The sequence below is a fragment of the Bactrocera tryoni genome, chromosome 1 (assembly GCF_016617805.1).
Source record: "Bactrocera tryoni isolate S06 chromosome 1, CSIRO_BtryS06_freeze2, whole genome shotgun sequence".
Taxonomy (NCBI): Eukaryota; Metazoa; Arthropoda; class Insecta; order Diptera; family Tephritidae; genus Bactrocera; species Bactrocera tryoni.
Window position 1 is genome coordinate 38,311,394 of NC_052499.1, and position 20,020 is coordinate 38,331,413.

The 20,020-nt window shown below is 34.4% G+C and overlaps 1 protein-coding gene across 2 annotated transcripts; it reads right to left on the reverse strand.

The window, feature by feature from the left end:
• Positions 1-3,392: 3,392 nt before the first annotated feature.
• Positions 3,393-17,998, reverse strand: LOC120776143 (4-hydroxybutyrate coenzyme A transferase). Of its 2 annotated transcripts, XM_040106694.1 has the most exons (6): positions 17,925-17,998; positions 17,575-17,785; positions 4,894-5,286; positions 4,409-4,813; positions 4,074-4,340; positions 3,393-4,018 (listed from the first exon to the last, which is right to left on the reverse strand). In XM_040106694.1, exons 2-6 carry the CDS (start codon positions 17,741-17,743, stop codon positions 3,834-3,836), a joined length of 1,419 nt encoding a protein of 472 aa, XP_039962628.1. In that variant the 5' UTR covers positions 17,744-17,785; positions 17,925-17,998; the 3' UTR covers positions 3,393-3,833. The 2 variants fall into 2 exon arrangements, with proteins under 2 accessions (XP_039962628.1, XP_039962621.1); XM_040106687.1 differs by lacking the exon at positions 17,925-17,998 and having other exon boundaries at positions 17,575-17,918.
• Between the last annotated feature and the right edge of the window lie 2,022 nt (positions 17,999-20,020).

The following is a 20,020-nucleotide window of genomic DNA, read 5'->3' on the forward strand; positions in this document are numbered from 1 at the left end:
ACCATTCCTTTTAATTTTGTAGCCTTCTAATAGAACTCTATCATTGTTGGTATATGTATGTACATATATCTCATCAATTCGCACATTTTTTGTTTTGAAAATTTTCAAATGTGCACTTTTTAACAGTTTCAAGTAAGGGCTTTAGCAGTAACTGGACAGTAGTAAACGATATTGATGAAATCCAACAAAGTCTCAATACAAGAAAAATTTGCTTTAATATGTATGTGGAACATTCCGAATTGTGTCGGTGCAATTGATGGAAAATATGCTACTATTAAGAGCCCCGTCAATTCCAATTCTATGTTGTACAATTATAAAAAATTTTAAAATACCGTTTTAATGGCAATATGTGATGCAAGATACCATATGTTTTCACCGGAGTTAGTATTGACAGCTATGAAAGACGGAGGTATAGTCTTTAAATTTTTTTAATACAGGTAATTTTTAATATGAGTATAATGAATTTCCATTACTATTACTTTTTAACGATCACAATGGTTAGCACTGTCCGGAGAACTATATAAGTCGAGAGGAACGGAGTAACATCGTTCATGTTGGTGATAGAGATCAAGAAGATGATAATTACAACTCTTTACTACCAGTGCGAACTTCAGTGCGTAGAGGTTCTTCAAATTCGTTTCACTTACGAGAATGACTCGCTAGATATTTTATCAGTGAAGGATCTTTACCATACTAGAACAATATAAACGTATATCTTTAAAAAATATTGAAAAAAATACCCATTTTCATTACTTCATGAATTCATTTTTTAAATTTTGTCGCTAATAATTTCAAAATATTCGGCATACCTTTTTTATAATAATATAAGCAATTGTTATTTATACACATTTTATACCTTAGTGGTGGTGAGTTTTCATTTACATGGGGCTCTCATAAGATACATCGGTCCGCAGTGTCTTCTCATATGATACGACCGTGTCAATTGCGGACAGTGCCGGATTAGCCACGTAGCAAGAGTAGCAAATGCTACGGGCCCCGCGAATCGGGAGGCCCCGCACTCCAACTGAGCGTAATTAAAAAAATATCAATTTAGATGGATCGTAAAATACCCTTGCATGCCTTAAACGCGAAGCGCTTAGGCTATGCTTCACTTCCACCTGAAAATCTAAAACTCGATTTCGTCACGTTAAATCGTAAAAATAAGTAGGCATTTTACAAACTTCTTAACTTTAATGTTCTAATGTTTAATTATAAATGTTATAATCGATATATTTAGGCTAGTATCTATACTAGGTACATTTCTGCCCTTCAAGCGTCTAGATTTTAATTTTCTAATTAAATAAATATTTTCATAAAATATAATAAAAAGATATTATCGAATATCACTAGATTTTTTATGCTTCATAGCCGTCAAGTATAATTATTAAATACAATAAAAAATAAAATACAATATTTTTATTGAAAATAATTATTTAGTGATATTCTTGTGACCTTCCATATCATAAAAAACATTATTTTATATCATAAAATACAGTAATTAAAATGTTCTATCTAGTTATTTCTTTTTCCAAGCGGACGCTGACCTCTTAACAGCGCAAAAAGTTTTAATTCAGCCCAGCCTCTACATTTTTTTCCGCTTCTACCTATCAATGGGGTCGTCTTACGAACGCTCTTAAAGATTCTACTTCAAAAATTCCGATTTTGAAACGGTTATCGGACACTAGGTGGTCAGTCTGAGCTGATGCTAAGAAGGCACTTTTATAACGTGTCATCAAAAAGTGGATCAAAAAGCGGAGTGCCGTAATAAAGCTTACGGACTACTTTCAACGATGAATAAGTTAGAAACGAGAATAATGACAATTACGTGGAACGGAATCCTAGAACGCTTGCAAGCGACTAGTGTTTCGCTGCAGTCGTCTGATCAAGACCTTAATACAGGATACGCCCTTTATGAATCATTATATGGCTACGTCGAAGCAATCCACTTTTTCAGGTATTGAGGCAACGGGTACTGTCTTCTTTAACTAAACGTATGAAAGCATATCATAACTAGTGTTTTTCGACATTTCGACCCCTAAAATCTATTACAACAGAAGAGATTTTGGAAAAATCCTGGTCACGAAGATGATTTGGAGAACAGCTTAGGCAGCGAATTATGTAGTGTATATCGCAGAGCTGCTGAAAACAGAAGTGGCTATTGTTATTGACAGCAAGAAACAGGAGCCTCTGGAACAGCAATATTATAAACTTTTATTAAATAATTCTTTAGAATCGTGTTTCCCAAACTTAGAAATTGCTTTGCGAATTTACTTACCTCTCGTGATCACTAACTGCAGTGGCGAACGTTTTTGTTCAACGATAAAACGTATTAAAAATGAATTAAGGAACACGATGGGCAAAGAACGTCTTAATCACATTACTTTGTTGAATATAGAGCATGACTTGCTTAAAGAGGTCGATATTGAAAGTATTATAACTAAATTTGCCCATAATAAATCCAGAAAACTTTAATTGTAACAAATTTGTTTTATTTAATACCCTAAACTTGAGAACTATAGCAAACCAAGGGCCCCTTGACAGAATTTGCTACAGGCCCCGCGCCAGTTTAATCCGGCACTGGTTGCTGTCGGTTCAATTTTGAATTGAATTTCCTCTCATTGAAGCATCTGCGAAAGACGTTGCACACACACTCAATAATATGCCTTGTATTTTATTGATTATCAAGGCGAATTGGAAATTGATTCCATAACGTTTGGGATCATTGGGATTTTCAGAATGGGAAATTTTTACGTGACAACCCAAGAATATTCAAGAACTCAGTTGGAGAGTCGGTTGCTTCGTTTTGACTTTTACACAGTTGAAAGAATGCAGTGTTATCCACATCTTTGTTATTTTCCTTTAAAATTGCTCTTTTCCTGAGAACAACTTCAGCAAATGGATCATTTAGCAGTGCAACTTGCACACAGAATTGTAACGATTGTTCAATAAATTGTTTTTAAATCGACTCAGTCCTATTAATTTCCGGACAAACACAGTATTACACCGCAAACCGCCTAGCGTTATTACGCAGAGTTTTGATAGTGCGATTCAGAGCTGCTAACGCATGCTTATGCATTTGTTTTAGATACATATAGACTTTGTTTGCTAGTGAAACTTTGGCTGTTGCTAAATGTGTCGCTATGTGGCATGTTGTTCTAACGCTTAAAAGCTTACTGGGTATTCTAGAATAAGCAACTTCTACACTAATTTCTGATTTTGCACGAACCGTAGCAAAAAGCATGTGAAGATTTCCGACTTCAATAACCTTCATCACTGTATAATTCACTTTCGTATGCCTAAGTGCGCAAATGTCCTAACCTCACAAAATGATAATGATGAGAAGTTTCTATTTTTGTACGTTGAAATTCGCGAGAATTCAATTATAAGTAAGATATTTTTTGTATTTCAAATTTATTTATTTTGGTTTGTTGAACATTTTTCGATTCAAAACTAATAAATTGCACGAAATTAAAACCTAATTTGCCAGGCAGTTTCTGTATTTCCTTTTTCATTCAAATCTTTCCAATTTCTGCCAAACTCCATCTAGTTATTTTTGTGTCTGCGCCATGTAAAATGCTGATGTTTCTGTTTCGGGAATGATTGATATAATTTTTTAATAGGTGTAAAGTTACATTTTTAATTTTCATTCGATATTTAAAAATTTACGGTTATATAATTTCGCACTCAATAATGAGTATCGTTTGATTTAGGATCACGATTATGTTTATAATATGCCGATGTACTATTTAAAACACTTATTCAAAACTACATATGTTCGCATATAGTAGCCACACTTTGCATTAAGCCAGTTTATAAATCTAGGCCTTCGATGTTCAACATGATGGCATCACTTTAAGGCGTTCATAGGCGGATTTTTCGAGTTTTTCACGATGATCCGGATGACTGATTTGAATGAGTTCATAGGCACGTTGACGCATATTTTTGCCAAATAGTGAAGCGATACCGTACTCAGTGACAACATAGTGAACATGAGCACGAGATGTAACCACACCAGCTCCTGCAACAAAAAAATTCAGTAAACATAACTAAATGAAATTTGTTGATGTGGTTACCTGGCTGCAATATGGGCACAATTTTGCTTTGGCCTTTGTTGGTAACAGATGGCAATGCAATTATGGGTACACCTTTACCATCTAGTCCTTCCGCAGCACCACGAATGAAATCTACCTGTCCACCGAAACCGGAAAAGAAGCGCGTTCCGATCGAATCAGCGCTCACTTGTCCAGTAAGATCCACTTCAATGGCGGAATTGATTGCAGTCATACTAGGTTGCTGTTTAATAATACTGGTATTATTTACATAGTCGATACCATACATTTCTAAGGTGAAGGAAACGTTTGGGTTAACGTAATATATTGAAACCTTTAATATTCTATAAATTACTTACCAATGAAAGGATTGTCATTGACAAAGTCGTATAAAGCTTGATTACCAATCAAAAATGAACCGACAATACGCCCTTGATGCATCTTCTTTTTGCTATTGTTTACGCAACCCTTTCGCACCAACTCCACAACACCATTAGCAAACATTTCCGAATGAATGCCGAGATCCTTGTGGTTATGGCAAGCATTTAATACAGCATCCGGGATATTACCGATTCCCATCTGCAGCGTGGCACCATTGCAAATCAAATTGTCAGCAATCAGTTTGCCAATTTTGTTTTCAACTTCGCTAGGTGGTTTACCGCCGTGCTGAGGCAATGGGGAGTCAACTTCAACAGCGAAATCAAATTGGGACGAGTGAATGCAGGCGTCACCGAAAGTGCGTGGCATTTGCTTGTTAATTTGAGCTGTCAAGCAAAACAAAAATAAAGAATTAAATAAATTCAACATGTAACAAACAACAAATTTTGCAGTATTGAATATTTACCAACAATCATTTTCGAGTGATTGGAAGCGGCACGAACGCAATCAACACTTGTTCCTAGTGAGCAGAAGCCGTGACGATCTGGTGGTGAAACGTGTACGATTGCTACATCGGGCCTGACAATACCCTTATAGAAGAGTTGTGGGATTTCATGCAAGAAAATCGACAAATTATCACCACGACCTTCAGCTACAGCCTTACGGACATTGGCGCCCATGAAGAAAGAGTTGGAGCGAAAGATGTCCTTGTTTTCTGGCGCACAGTAATCAGCAGGGCCTTCCGTGTGCATGTGACACACTGTGACATTTTTCAGTTTGTTTGCTTGTCCATGCTTTGTCAAAGCCTTGAGCATATCTATTGGAGTGGCTGCGGCTCCGGATGCAAACACAGTGTCTCCTGAAATACATATAAAAATACAAAAATATTTTGCTAATTTTATTTCCCTGTAAATATTTATATCCAGTCGTACTGGTATACTAGGCCGTTAATATTATTTTCACTTAACAGATAATGGATTATAAAGAGAAATCCTAATGCTCACACCATTAAAATCGTGTATTATTGGTTTATTCCTTAGAATTATTATGTAATATATATATATTATTTTTCAAACAGAAATACCCATTTACCAAAAATATTTAATTCTGCATGTCCCAAAGCAAATATTTTATATATTTTGAGCTCTTTTCTCCTACTTTTTATATATTGTATTTATTTTCAAACAGGGTAGCAATATTTTTTTATACAATAAATTTGCAATAAATAGATTTTTTTTCGCTATGTTGGTATTATAAATAAATAATTTATTTTGGGATATTTGAAATTTGTATTATTTTAGTATGAATAAAGTACCAAAACGGGAATAACTTTAATTTCTAAAACAAATTTCTATTTTTTATTATAATTACACTGGTAGAACCATCATTTGTGACATGCAAATTCTTAGGTGTTTCTAAAGCAGTTTGATACCTTTAAGCCAAGTCTGAAAACAGAATTTTTTATCACCCACAAATATTCCGTAACCTGCGCCTTTAGATTTTACAATACTACTGTGATCAAATTGAAAGGTGAATTAATTTATACTTCGCGTGTTTTGCGAATAGGTAAATTTTTATTCTGTAAGTTGGTAGTACTGTTAGTGACATCTATGCTAAATTTCATGTCAAAATATTCATAAGTATTTGAAATACGCGTCGTTTTGTGAGGCTCTAAAAGTGATTTCTTTGATTTTACTATGTCTGAATTTCTTGAACAAAGAAGACCGATAATCTCAACCTGCATTGGTTACTCGTGATCACGTCGCCACATTTTCAACTAATATCGTACCGCAACCACTGCATTCGCCTGATTTACCTTCGTGTTACTTCTGGCTATTTAGCGAATTCACATGACCACTTTTACCAGTGAACTTCTAGTTGATCCCAAAAAGGATCACTACCACCTTTGCATATTAAATTGGGTCTAATGAAGAATTTTGTTAAGGCAATGGACAGAAATGGAAGAGGGTACTTGTATCTGAAACAAAAGTTTCCAAGAGTCAGTGAAGCAAAAATTAAGGAGAGCATATTTGTGGTTCCGCAAATAAGAGAACTAATGAAAGATGAAACATTTGAAACTGAAATACGAGCCTGAAGTGCCTTTAAAAGCGCTGTTAAAATGTTTCTTGGAAATGTGAAAGTTGACAATTACAAAGATCTTGTGACTGAACTATTTACTGTCTATAAAAAATGGGTTGCAAAATGTCCCTTAAAATTCCCTTTCTGGACTCATATCTGGATTTTTTCTCCGAAAATTTGGTGACGAACATGGGGAACGGTTCCACCAAAACATTTCTGCTATAGAGAAACGGTACCAAGGCTAGTGGAGTGCCAGTTTGCTTGCCGATTACTGCTGAACATTGTTAAGGGATACTCCAAAACCAAAATAGCGCCGAAAAACATCGACAAAAATCCTCATAGCAAAAAAATTATAAGTGATAGAAGAAATCAGAAATCTGTAGCTATTTGCTGCATTTGTAGCAATTTTTACATAATAAACACTTTGTTCTGTTCATGTCACAAAAAAACAAGTGGATTTTTGTTTACCAATGTTACATGCTTGGGGTTAAATTTTTCTTTTTAATATTAATTTTTAATCCGGAATTGGATTGACTTTTTTTTATTTTTAATGCCGTATTTAGAATCACAAATAAAAAAGTTTAATTCAAATGTTACTGCACATAAAGAAGTGTAATGCACATACATATGTATATAATAGACTTGTAAAATCTCATGGAGATAAACCTTATACAATATGTGTGTTAATGACTCTAGTTAAGACTGTTGTAATTTTTCATATATGTACATATGTACATATACTTGTACCGTTGTTGTGTCACATATTTCTAGAAAAAACATTCATCGATAAGAACTTTTGCTTATTTATAATAATTGGGACAATTGTTAAACGTAATAAAAATAATAAAATGAATAAACAATTAAGGAAGTGATAATTTCAGTTTATACTAACGCAATTTGTAAAGATTCAAGCCAGAGAAATACCTTCAGGTGCTGGAAAAACTTCTTAATAAAAGATGTTGCGTAAGAATTCAACATTCAACGATATTTCGATTTGCAATAATATTTAACGTCTTACTATCTTATATTGCAATTAACAGACTCGGTTGCATTATTGTCTGTGATATTTATATTAAAATGAACCTAATTATCTCAAATGAAATGAGGTTAAATTTAATATATTGGGGAATTCATTATAAGTGATGCAAGGTTTAGACAACGATTTATATTAATTTCATTTATATTCAGCGCTAAGTAGAATTATGTTTAGACCAACATGTCCACATAATTCCATCAAAACATCACACATACTAATCAACAAAAATGGTTTAAAGTAGGATGGAAAGTCAGTCGAAAATTACTAACTCCGATATTGCGATTAGGGGAAGGTCTGACTGAATTAACTTTTGGCGTTACTATACTACAAGTATACTCGACAATTTCCACGAAATTTTATGAAGAAAACACTAACCGGCATAATCGTTGTCCACTTTGAATTATGATGTTATTTGTGAAAAATATAAAGCAATTTGATGAAAATTTTAAATACCTTTCCATCAATATTGTTGTAACACAAAATAACTCGTTTTTTCTGAAAAAAACAACTTCACCCTGTCACAACTGTGGCTGTGGTAAAAAAAAAATGCGACATAACAAGTGGAATAACGCCACATTCATATCTCGACTGTTTATTTCACTATATAACAAAATTCAATTATTATACAATACGGACCTATGTACATACATATATGGGGGATAGGAGAACTGATGACTCGTTGTCTATTTTTGACATACTATAATCAGAAATAGAATTGTGATACATAGGAAGTAGGCATGGTTGTAGTCAGATTTCGCTCATTTTCAAAACGTATCCTAAGGATGTTATGGGATAATTTAAGGCCCGAAATTTGGTTGGGTAGTACCTGAGATGTAGAATTAAATCTAATGGTGGGCTAAGCCTCGTTCAGTATTAAATTTTTATACCGAATTTAATAAAGCCCATGAGCACCATATTGTTTGTTATACAAGTATTTTACGGCTATTTAATGATTTATCAAAGTTTTATTAGTTAAAAATTCACCCATTTTCATACTGCCTCAGGAGTAGCTATTAGGACTATATCAGAGCAACTTTGGTTGATATAGCTCTAGAAGTTTGGGAGAAATGTATGTACATTAAACTTAATAGCGGCCGAGGCAACACGCCCACTTTTAAAAAAGTTTTTTTTGTTTCGTATTTTAATTTGCAGCTTTGTTATAGTTTTCCGCTTAACAGCATGTTGCGAAAATACCAAGATCCTCAGGGTGTAAAAAACCCGGGTACCAAGTTTTATCAAGACATCTCAAATTTTACTTAAGATGCCACTTGCGTAGCTGACGTATGGACTGACGGACATACATACATACATCCGGAATTTAACTCATCTAGTCGCCTTATCATGTATATCATGTATATAAATACAAGTATATGTACATATGTGTATAATTATATCTCGATTATTTTTGGGTGTTACAAACAACCATTAAGTGAACAAAACTATTCTATTATGTAGCAACAAGTTGCTAGAGTACAAAAAGAGGCACGCCACGATGGAACAAATCAAATAAAAGCCTTCACTGATTTAATTTCCGCCATAGCGTTTTTATCAGCATAATTTATATGATACATTGGACCACAACCACAATTGTGGGCTTATCGAAAAGAAGAACGTATGTATATATGTACATACATACACACATATCTGTATTATCGCATATACTATATGCATTATGATATGTTAATAAAGCTAATAATAGTTCAATTTGCACTTTTTCGCAAAAAAAGCGTTGGAGAATTGTTCCCAGTAGCAAATGCTAGGAATTTCCCTCACAAAATTTAACTAAGCATAAACCATCGGACGTATTACAGTTAATGATTTAATTTATCTAACTAATCGTTTTGGCCCATGATGGAATTATGAATTGTTTTGCCTATTTCGAAACTAGTAGGAGACTGATATATGTATTTCTGGACGAAATTTGACAATTTATACCATGTAATATATACCATAATTGAATAATTAAGGCTTCTTAATGAAAAAGTTGTTTTTGCAAAGAAAGATGTGAACAAAATTGTTAACAATACAAATGCTTACAGAAACACATGTGCAAATTAAATTAATATTTGCATGATTTTTTGTATTTACTCAACTTTGCGAACGTCGCACAAATAAATTACAATACGGACTGAACGTTTGAACAATATGTACGGAGATTGTAACTATACCTCCGATAATAAGTTAGGCTCCTATTGCGGTTTTCAACCTAACTGCGTTTTGGTTGAAGTTTTGAAATTCCTCCAACTTCAATTTATTCAATTTGCCACAACAGGATGCATTTCCCGGGCGCCTAATCTCCCGTTTTGGCGCGATTTGCAGTGGCCAGCAAGATTTTTGTGGGGATTTTTGAAGTCGCGGGTTTATGTCAACAAGCCTCAGACTCTTGCAGCTCTTAAAGACAATATCCGTCAAGAATGTGAGGACCTATCGCCGGAAGTTCTGGCCAAAGTGATGGAAAATGTGGCGGCGGCCATTTACATGATATCATATTCTCGACTTGATATAAAATTTAAAAGACCAAATAAAAATAATCCACAAGCAGAAACAAAGTTTTTAGTTTTCCAAAAAACATCGGAAGGTAATTTTTGCGCCACCTGTTACAAAAGCCAATATAATAATGTTCATTGTTTGACTCAAGTAATTTCAATTAGCAGATTTAATTTTACTTAATTTATTTGAAATATGATAATCAATTATATACAATAAAACCCCATACTAAATACTCTGAATTCATACACTAAATATATTTATTTTTCCCCAATATTGTAAACACATCTGCATATGTATATGTAATTGTATATAGTAAATAATGTATGTATGTTAAAAGTTTTTACAATGAGATGTTTACAGGCTAATTTAGTAGCTGTCAGATTTGCTTTGACGCACTAACGCAGCGATGCCAAATACATTCAAATTCTAGATTCAATTTGTAAATATGTGTATAAAAGATGGTGTGCTTGTGATAATTATATTTATAATAAATGCAATTTTATTGCAGCTATTTATTTGCAACTCTTATCTATAACATTATTCCGAAAGCATCATGGGTAGAAAAGTAAAAAATCAAATTCAATTAAAAAAAATTTAATCCACAAGCCTTTTCAACTTTATATTATTATTAGTTTGAAAGAATAAACACTTCGGCAGTTACACCGTAGCTAGATTTATTGGATTTCATGATGAGAGCTTTTATGAAAGAGTTATACATTTTAGTCTATTGGAATATGATTTGAAGTGTTAACTCGATCTTTGACATACTTTTTTGGAAATAAAATTTTGAATATTGTACCGGGTTAAACTCCTATTTAAGCTAATTCGCTCCCGACATGCAAAGGTATGACCTCCATGTCACAATTTCCGACATTACTTTCACACAATTGATAACTAACGAGGAAACTTCAAAGATTACACTGATGTCACTTCTTTGTATTTAAATACACATTTGCATTCATATTACATATAAGTATGCCCGCTTGCATACCCTTTTCATATATGTACATATGTATATACATAATAGATAAATGAGGCGCCACAACGGCATTTCTTATATGTTTGTAAATAGTATGTATGTATATACGTACGTGAAAATACTCTGATACGTCGAATACTCGTAAAAATATAAATTACAACAACAAAATATGAGGGCGCAAATTTTCACACAGCTATAAATAAAGAAATGGAAACTTTTCATGAATGATAGAGCTACATATATTAAATATTATTTAGTTTTGAAAAAAAAGTATATTTTAAGGTATTCAATAAAATACTTTGTAGAATTGTCTTTAATTTGAAAGTTGCTATAAATTTTAAACATTTCCTTAAATTATCTATATCTTCTACTTTCTCTATTCCTTCAAAAATTTATTGAAGTTTTAAAATCACCTTTACTAAATATAACTTAACATAGTTGCCTAATATAATAATAATAACAATTTTAGTAGAAAATTATCGATAATTCAATACGATTAAGATCGAGACTCTTGTGCTAGATTGGAAAGTTTTTGTCAGAAAATCATCATCACCTTTTTCTGTATTTTTGGTATCATTAATTAATGCATTTTTAATAAAATGTACAAATACCTAGCTTTCTGAAAATGTTATTTTATTCATTTAAACAAATTCATTTTTTTTAACATAATCGAATATACATATGTACATAAGTAAACAGAAGCAATGAATTATTTATGTACATATGTGTGGGTATCATAAAATTTCCTAAGTGACCAAAATTAATTATGCATGTTAAAGGTGCACTATTTCTTTGCCCATAGCTGTATGCATTCTCTGCCCATATGAATTCAACTATAACTACTACCAATATACTATGTAGCCATATTACTGACGTAAATATCGAACAAAATTAATAAAAAAATTTGTGTGCTACAATTAGTACTTTGTGACCAGATATTTTTGCATATTTGCCGACAAGTAAGGTTTTCAATAACGGGGCATCTCGACAGGATAAAATTTATGTTATACTAACTGTATTACCGTGCTTATTACCTGTGGAGACTCCCTCTTATGGAAAGCAATATATGGAATACTAATTAGTATGACAGTTTGACACCGCAGTTTTCATTTGTATGAAAATTTTGAAGAGGCACCATATCCCAATTAAACATACATATGTATGTAGAATGTATACCGACGGCATTTTCATTTCGGTAATATTAAATTCAGTAGAGCGAGTATTAAAGCGGTTGTGTTATATTATAAAAATAAAGTACATTTTCAAAACAATTTAATACATTGTTCCAAAAAATTAATATTTAGCTTAATATTGTTAATTTGCGGAAAAATTATACAAAATGGATTGACGAATGAGCGAAGTCTTAAATTTAATAAACTTATACAAGCATAAATCAAAATATCATTGCCAATATAAAATTTATTATTTTAATTGGTATATAAAATGTATGCTATAATTATCATAGTCCGAAAATATAAAATCTTTTTTTACAAGAAATACATTTGTAGAAAAAAGTACATTTCTCCTTTTTTATTTTCCATATACATACATTTTTTTCATCCATATAAAACTTTAAACGGTTCAAGAGCTGTTGTTGTTGTTTTAACGGTTATCAATCCCCGTTAAGATGGTAAGGGTTATCGGTGTTGTAATCCACGTCATGTAACGGAAGGCCGAGGAAACGTACTGTTTCGACGGGGTCGGACCAAAGGGAAAAGGGTGTTAGATGAGTGGGGTTGGTAGGAAATGCAAAGAGGTGGTCAGTGTCATGTGGAAACTCATTGCATGCAGGACATACATTGGGTATGTCAGGGTCTATTCTGGATAAGTAGGAGTTTAACCTGCTACAATATCCAGAACGAAGTTGCGCTAGGGTCACTCGCGTTTCTCGCGGCAACTCGAGCTCTTCGTCTGGGATGGGTGGTGGTTTGACTCCAAGAACACCATGCACGGGAAGGGAGTCGGTGAAAATGTTAATGGTTCCACTGTGAATGGCGGTCAGTACCTGTCGAAAGTCAGTTGCGTCCGAAGTTCGGTCGGCGTACTGTACGACGTCGTCGACGTAGTCAAGGAAAGACCTTTTGATGCTCCTAGGAGGCGGTTCCGCTCCAAACAGATGGCTGCATGGCTGATTTCTACGAAAACATCCCAGCAGGAACTGCTTGAAGAGGAGTTCATTATGCTCCTTAGCTGGGCGCATAAGCGTCTCACTGTGAAGGTGTTCGATAGGAGACATCAAAAGGCATCTCGTCGTGGTCCGGAGTGCAGTATTTTGGCACTTTGAGTTTCCTCATCTGCGTACCACTGCATCCAGACGATCATATTGGTGTTGCGTAGTTGAGGACCGGCCGGCCGATTGCCTTGTATGTTGCCAACAACATTTCTTTGTCTTTTCCCCATGTGCTGCCGGCTAGCGACTTGAGGATTTTGTTGCGGCTCTGTACCTTGTCAATAATCGCGGTCGTGTGGGGAGTGAAGGAGCATAGACTATCAAAGGTTACACCTAAAATCTTAGGGTTATTGACAGTCGGAATTTTGACGCCATCGACTGCAATATTAAGTTCAAGTCTATACTCCTTCGTCCAGTTCGTAAAAATGGTCGCTGTGGATTTGGTGGGGGAAAGTGTAAGGTTCCGTGCAGTGAGGAAACGAGAAAGGTCGGAGAGCTAGTTGTTTACCTTCGAACACATGCCATCGATTCCATTGCCCGACGTCAATATCGTACAATCATCTGCGTACGAGGTTATGGAAACCCCCTCTGGTTGCTGCGGGAGTTTCGAGATGTAAAAATTAAACAGTAACGGGAAGAGGACACCCCCTGTTTAATTCTTCTCAGTTTGGATGTTTCACCTCGAAATAGTATGGATGATTGACGACCGTTCAGGTAGTTCATGGTCCACCTCTTTAACCCTGGAGGAAGCGTGGTTTTCTCGATGTCCTGCAATAGCGTTGTGTGGTTTACTGTGCCAAAAGCTTTTGACAAGTCCAACGCCACGAGGTCCTTTCTCTCGCAGGGTGGCTTCTGGTTGAGGCCACGAACTATCCGAGCGTTTATGACGCTAAGTGCTGCGGTGGTGCTGTGCACTTTTTGGAATCCATGCTGGTGGCTGGCTAGGCTTAGGTGGTGAGTGAAGGTCGGGAGTAGCAAGGAACACTTAAATCCTTCTGGGGAGAGGAGAGTTATCGGTCGATAAGATTCCCCTTTGTTGGCGGGTTTCCCAAGTTTCAGTAGTGCGACCACTCTTCCGACTTTCAACACATCGGGTATTTGAAGAGTAGTCAGTGACAGGTTGAGGACCTTGGTGAGATAACTTACTCCCGTCGAGCCTAGATACTTTAGCATTAGCATGTAAATTCCATCAGGGACAAGGGATTTAGAGGATTATGCTTTGTTGATGACACTCTGAACCTCCTCATCGGTGAAAGTAAATGGTGCGTAGTCGTTTGGCATTTTGCGCAGCCGGCGGTTAACACAGCTCTTGGCTTTATCTACCGAAGGGTGCAGTGTAAGCTGCCGGCTAAAATAGCTCGCGCACTTCTTCGGGTCCGAAGAGGCATGACCATTGAATTGAACTTCAACTCAGTCGTCGTGTCTCTTCGGGTTAGACAAAGCTTTGACAGTAGCCCAAAGCTAACTCACACCGGTGGAGAGGTTGCAGGACTTCAGGGGCTCTATCCATTTCGTCCGCTTATGATGATTTACCATACGCCGAATCTCCAAATTGAGATCCCTTATTCGGGGATCCTCGGGATCGGCATGGAATAAGGTGTCGCCCTCGTTAGCTAAAACGGCTGCTTCGGCTGGGAAATTGGGGCGGATTTTCGCTATTCTTCCAGCCGGGATGAAGCGAGCGGTAGCTGTTGCGATCACCTTGCGGAATCGACGTTCGCCAACGCATTCCGTAGGAATGGGTAGAGCGTTGAAGGTGCTCTCCGTAAATTCTGTGAAGCCGACCCAATTAGCTTTATTAAAGTTAATGAAGGTACGGTTGTCCACAGAAACGAAATCGGGAGGTTTCTCGATCGAGATAATTATGGGCAGATGGTCTGATGCGAGAGTTAGCATAGGTCGCCAGGTTTTGCTATTTATCAGACCACCGCTGGCAATGGTAATATCGGACGGATATTGAATATTGGTTTCAATTGCATTAAGGAAAGTATGTGAAATGTGCATATCTTTCACAGTCAACCAAATAAAATTGACAGTTTTTCGTAGGGAAAAATAGGAAGATTTCAAAAAAATAAAAGCTTACATAGCGCGATACTGAATGACGTTAAAAATGTTCTATCCAATAATGAACTAGACATTTTCAAAATTCTTCCTTTGAGAATGGAAAGCGTTTTGAAAAACACCATTATGAGAAAAACGCGTTTGAAGATTGCAGTTGCTATGTTGCCCACTGTGTTTTGGTTCTGCAAGAAACGCTGTAGCGACCGTAATAATTTGAATTTCGATTTCAAAATTTGCCGATAATGCAACAAAAAAATCGATTTCTCGAAAATTTCACACTGAGACGATCCCTTAATCGTTTTTAATGTTCTTATTGACTTTAAAATATTAATTTGCATAGCAACGAGTTGTTACCAACACGAACGCAAAGAGTGTTGGGTGAGCTAGAGCAACTGGGTTCCTTCGCTTTTCCTCGCCGCCCTCTCAGATCAGTTTGAACAACAAAAGTTTTCGTGTGTGAACCCGAACTTTAAAGAATCCTTAATGGTTGACATTGAAGAGTATTTCTTTGGCATCACAAACAAAAGTCATCACACACACACAATCTCCCCTGGCCAAACACAGACGTTTTGATACACACACATAAAAGAAAAACACGCGCGTGCTAATACTGATAAAAATAAAATAAAACACTAACAATATAAATATAATGTGTATGGTGTGTTTTTTGAATTATCTGTGGATTTTAAAAAAGATTAAAGTACCATACAAATTTACGCCTAGCTTTTAATATTTTTAACATATGATTTTAATTTTTTACTTTAATTATAGCAATAATTTCATGAATACATATGTACAAATTTTAATTCGCACACAATTTCGCTTTTATTTCATTCAAGTATATTATTGCTATTTAATTTTTACAATTGTGCTCGCTTACTTTAATATCAGCAGTTTTTAATATCACGTACTCATTTAAACAACAAAGTTCCTAAAGTCTCAATATTACTATTTTGAAATATGCACAACTACTATATTTACTTATTCATTCATGCATATTCACCCACATATGTATGTGGGTTATTTGATCATAAATTGCTCTTGAGAATTTCAATGCATTTTAATATAACGAATGCCAGACTACACACAAAATGATAGGCTAGCTCACGAATGATTATGCATATGCAGTTTAAGTCGTCACTGTCGATAAACATATGTATGTACGAATGTACTATATATCACATGCATACAAACGCGTGCCAGTTTCAATTCAAAAGGTTGAGTTTAATAGATGGACTGGTAAAATGGGAAAGTAAGCAAACATTTTTACTCCTATCGCGAATTCTAATGAGCCGCCTAACTACAATAAAAACAAATACTTGTAGTAATAAAATATAAGCATGGCGCGTTTGCATATTATACATATATGTATATATACATATGTATGTATGTGCGATACAATTCATATACTTATACATATGTATATACTTGTATATTTAAGTATTAGTATAAGTAATATAATGAATGAGTATTCGAACACAGCAAACACGGTAGTCATTTTATGGGACAATCGAGTTAAGTTTTAGACATCTCGTTTTGCTGATAGCGATTATGTAAGTAAATTGATAGAAAACAAAATTGCATATTTTCAAAGTATAATAAACACTTTATCATCTTTTTTAATAGAAATCACTAGTGTTATACCTTTGAAATAAAAAAAATATAAAAGAAAGAAGGCAATATCAAAAATACGTCAAATTGACTAAAAAAAGTTTATGGTCAGGACAAAAAAAAAAATACTTGGAATTTAGTCTTAATATGAAAGTGTTGGGTCGAAATCGATGGGGTTACACGCAGTTAGGGTGAGGGTCAAAGGCCGCTAAGGTTTATAGGGAAATAAAATGTTCATTCGTTTTATATAGGACAAAATATTTCTACAAACTACATACCTATCAGCTATAGCGATATATCAATACAACTAAATAAAATACACAAGTAGGCTACGTACGCAAATCTTATTGGAATTCATGTCATTGCATACCTATATATACACATATATTGGTGTGCACCTTTTAGTTGCTGCATTTTCGGTTGCTTTCGCCGATTTTTTCAATTGGAACACTAAACATTTGAATAATTTAAATATATTAACTCGGCAAGGCTTTTATAACACCATCAACCTTTTTAATAAAATGTAATATACGACCTTTTTCAATGCATATTGTCAGTGCTAAAGTTCTACTATACTATTTGTTAGGTTACATAATCATAAGTCAGCGCTAATAATTCCGGTCGCTCCAGTTATCGTACATAGAAAAATAATTACAGATTTTAAATATCCCGTACTCGTTTCTTACATTAATTAATAGTTTGATTGTCATGCAGGACATACCTGATTTTATGCAGGCCACTGCCTCCTCCGGACTAACAATATTTGGTTTTCTTTGCAATGGATGAGTGATTTCTCTGATGGGAATAGTAGAATAATGATTAACCATTACTGGTGCTATTTTGCAAGGTCCAGAGAGGCGGTTCAATTGCTTTCCAAGCATCATTGCCATACTTGTTATTGTAATTTAGATCCCGAGAATATTGTTGCTTTTCTGATTTAATAAAACGGCACTTTTAATTTTTTTTATGTTATACTTATATATGTTTTGTTTTCCTTTTTGATAATAACAAAATACAAATAATTAATTCTACTCGACAGCTAAATTTATTGTCAAAGCAATCACAACTCACCGAAACAGAAACACCTCTACCCAATTTTTCGAATAGACTGATTCTGACAGGCAAATGAAACAACAACACATTGTCAAAAAGTGGAGACTTATTGCTATTGTAAATAGTTCGCAAGTCAGAGATGCCAAGATTACTGAAAATCAACTTTACGAAAAAATATTTTATCTTAACACATGACAGAAATCTATTGATACAGAAATAAAATACAATTCTTTTTAACGTTGTTTAAAGCAGAGATAAAGAGATCCCCAACTCTCCTGTCACTGGAAATGTGAGAACCTACTGTTCACCTACTGAACTTTGACAGTTGACTGGTTGACATTTTGCAATTGGAATGACTGGAACGGCCAGATTGAAATTATACCAAAAATATATGTGAACGGAGGAATTTGTTCAAGATCATTAATAAAAATTTAAAACAATGAAAATCAAAGAAAATGCGAAATTTAAATATATTTCATGAAACATTTTGTATAGTAGAATTATATTTCAATAAGAAATGCTAAAAACATTTATTAATTGAGAACTAATAGGCTTAATTCACCTTATTAATTATTGATAATAATTTCTAATCGTAATGAATGTTGGGTATTTTAATTTAAATGCCAAAAAATTCTTATTTTGTTCGATCTGGCCATATTGGAAAATGTTATAAAAAACGCCTTTTTGAGGCGCTCTCACACTGGAATAAGTTGGGCATCCCATTATCCCTGATCCCTGGCAGAGTTAAAGAGATGTCCAACTCCTCTCGCACTGGAAGTGAGAGAGCAATTGCTAAACGTTAAAACCTCCTGAACTTTGACAGTTGATCGAGTTCAGGAGGTCGATCAACTGCCAAAGTTCAGGAGGTTTTGACGTTTAGCAATTGGAAACGAGCGATGGCCAGATTGAAATCTTACCAAAAAAAAATATGTAAACGGAGGGATTTGTTGCATCGTTCAAGACTACTTATAAAATATGTAAACAATTAAAGTTAAATAAGTTTGTGAAATTTAAAGGTATTTGATGAAATGTTTTGTAATTTGAAGCATCATAGTATTATTTTCAATGGAAAATGGTAAAAACATTTAATGATTGAGAACTAACAAGCTTTAATCCTTTTATTGGGCATTGAAGGCATTGAAAGGTCAAAAGTCAGTTGTTCTAATATACTTTAAAAAGATTTAAATAGTTTCTTCATATAATAAATAACCACTATATAGTAATTTTTATTCGTCCTAAATGTTGGGTGTTTTAATTTAAATGCCCAAAAATTATTATTTTGTTCAATCTGGCCATAATGGAAAATGTTATAAAAAACGCTAATTTTGAAGCGCTCTCACACTGGAATAAGTTGGACATCCCTTTATTCCTGTCCCTGGTTTAAAGTAACAGAATAGGGGTATTCTCTTGCTCTTGCAAGATTGCAGATTGCAAAAATACTATACCGAAATATACAAGAGCACGAGAGCACCCATTGCAGAATCTAGTGATATATGAACGGCTGATTCGGTCAATTATTGTGAATGACTATTAGGCATAGCTATTGTGAATTGGCGCACCTTCTGCATACATTTTTAACAAAAAAAAAAAACTAACAAATCTTTATAATTTAAATAGAAATTATAAAATTATTATTATTATCTTTTTAAAACTTACCTTCCTCAACAATTTAACGACGTAATATGTCTTTATGTATAATGACAGCTAAAACAGGGTTGCAATTATATTTTTGCGTGACATTGCACGCAAATATACATAGGTTTTGGTCTGACATACATATTTTACAGCCATTGCAAATAATTTTCTGCGTGAGTTTGTTGTTGTGCCGGTGCACCAAGAGGAAATATACATATGCAATTCTTGCACCGTGCAAGGGTTTTGCAAGAGCTTGAGAATATCCCTAATGATCTTTGTTATTTTTTAATGCAAATGAATAATTCTTGTAACTAACCAACAACGAAAAGATTTTGGTTATTTTCCGTTTACGAAAATTGGTTGTCCATCTGAAATTTCGTTAAAAAAAAAAACAAAAATTAAAGTGCTTTAAATCGTTAAATACACCATGGTAACACTAAACTTCCCGCGAAATATTTTTGATATATGTATGTACGTAG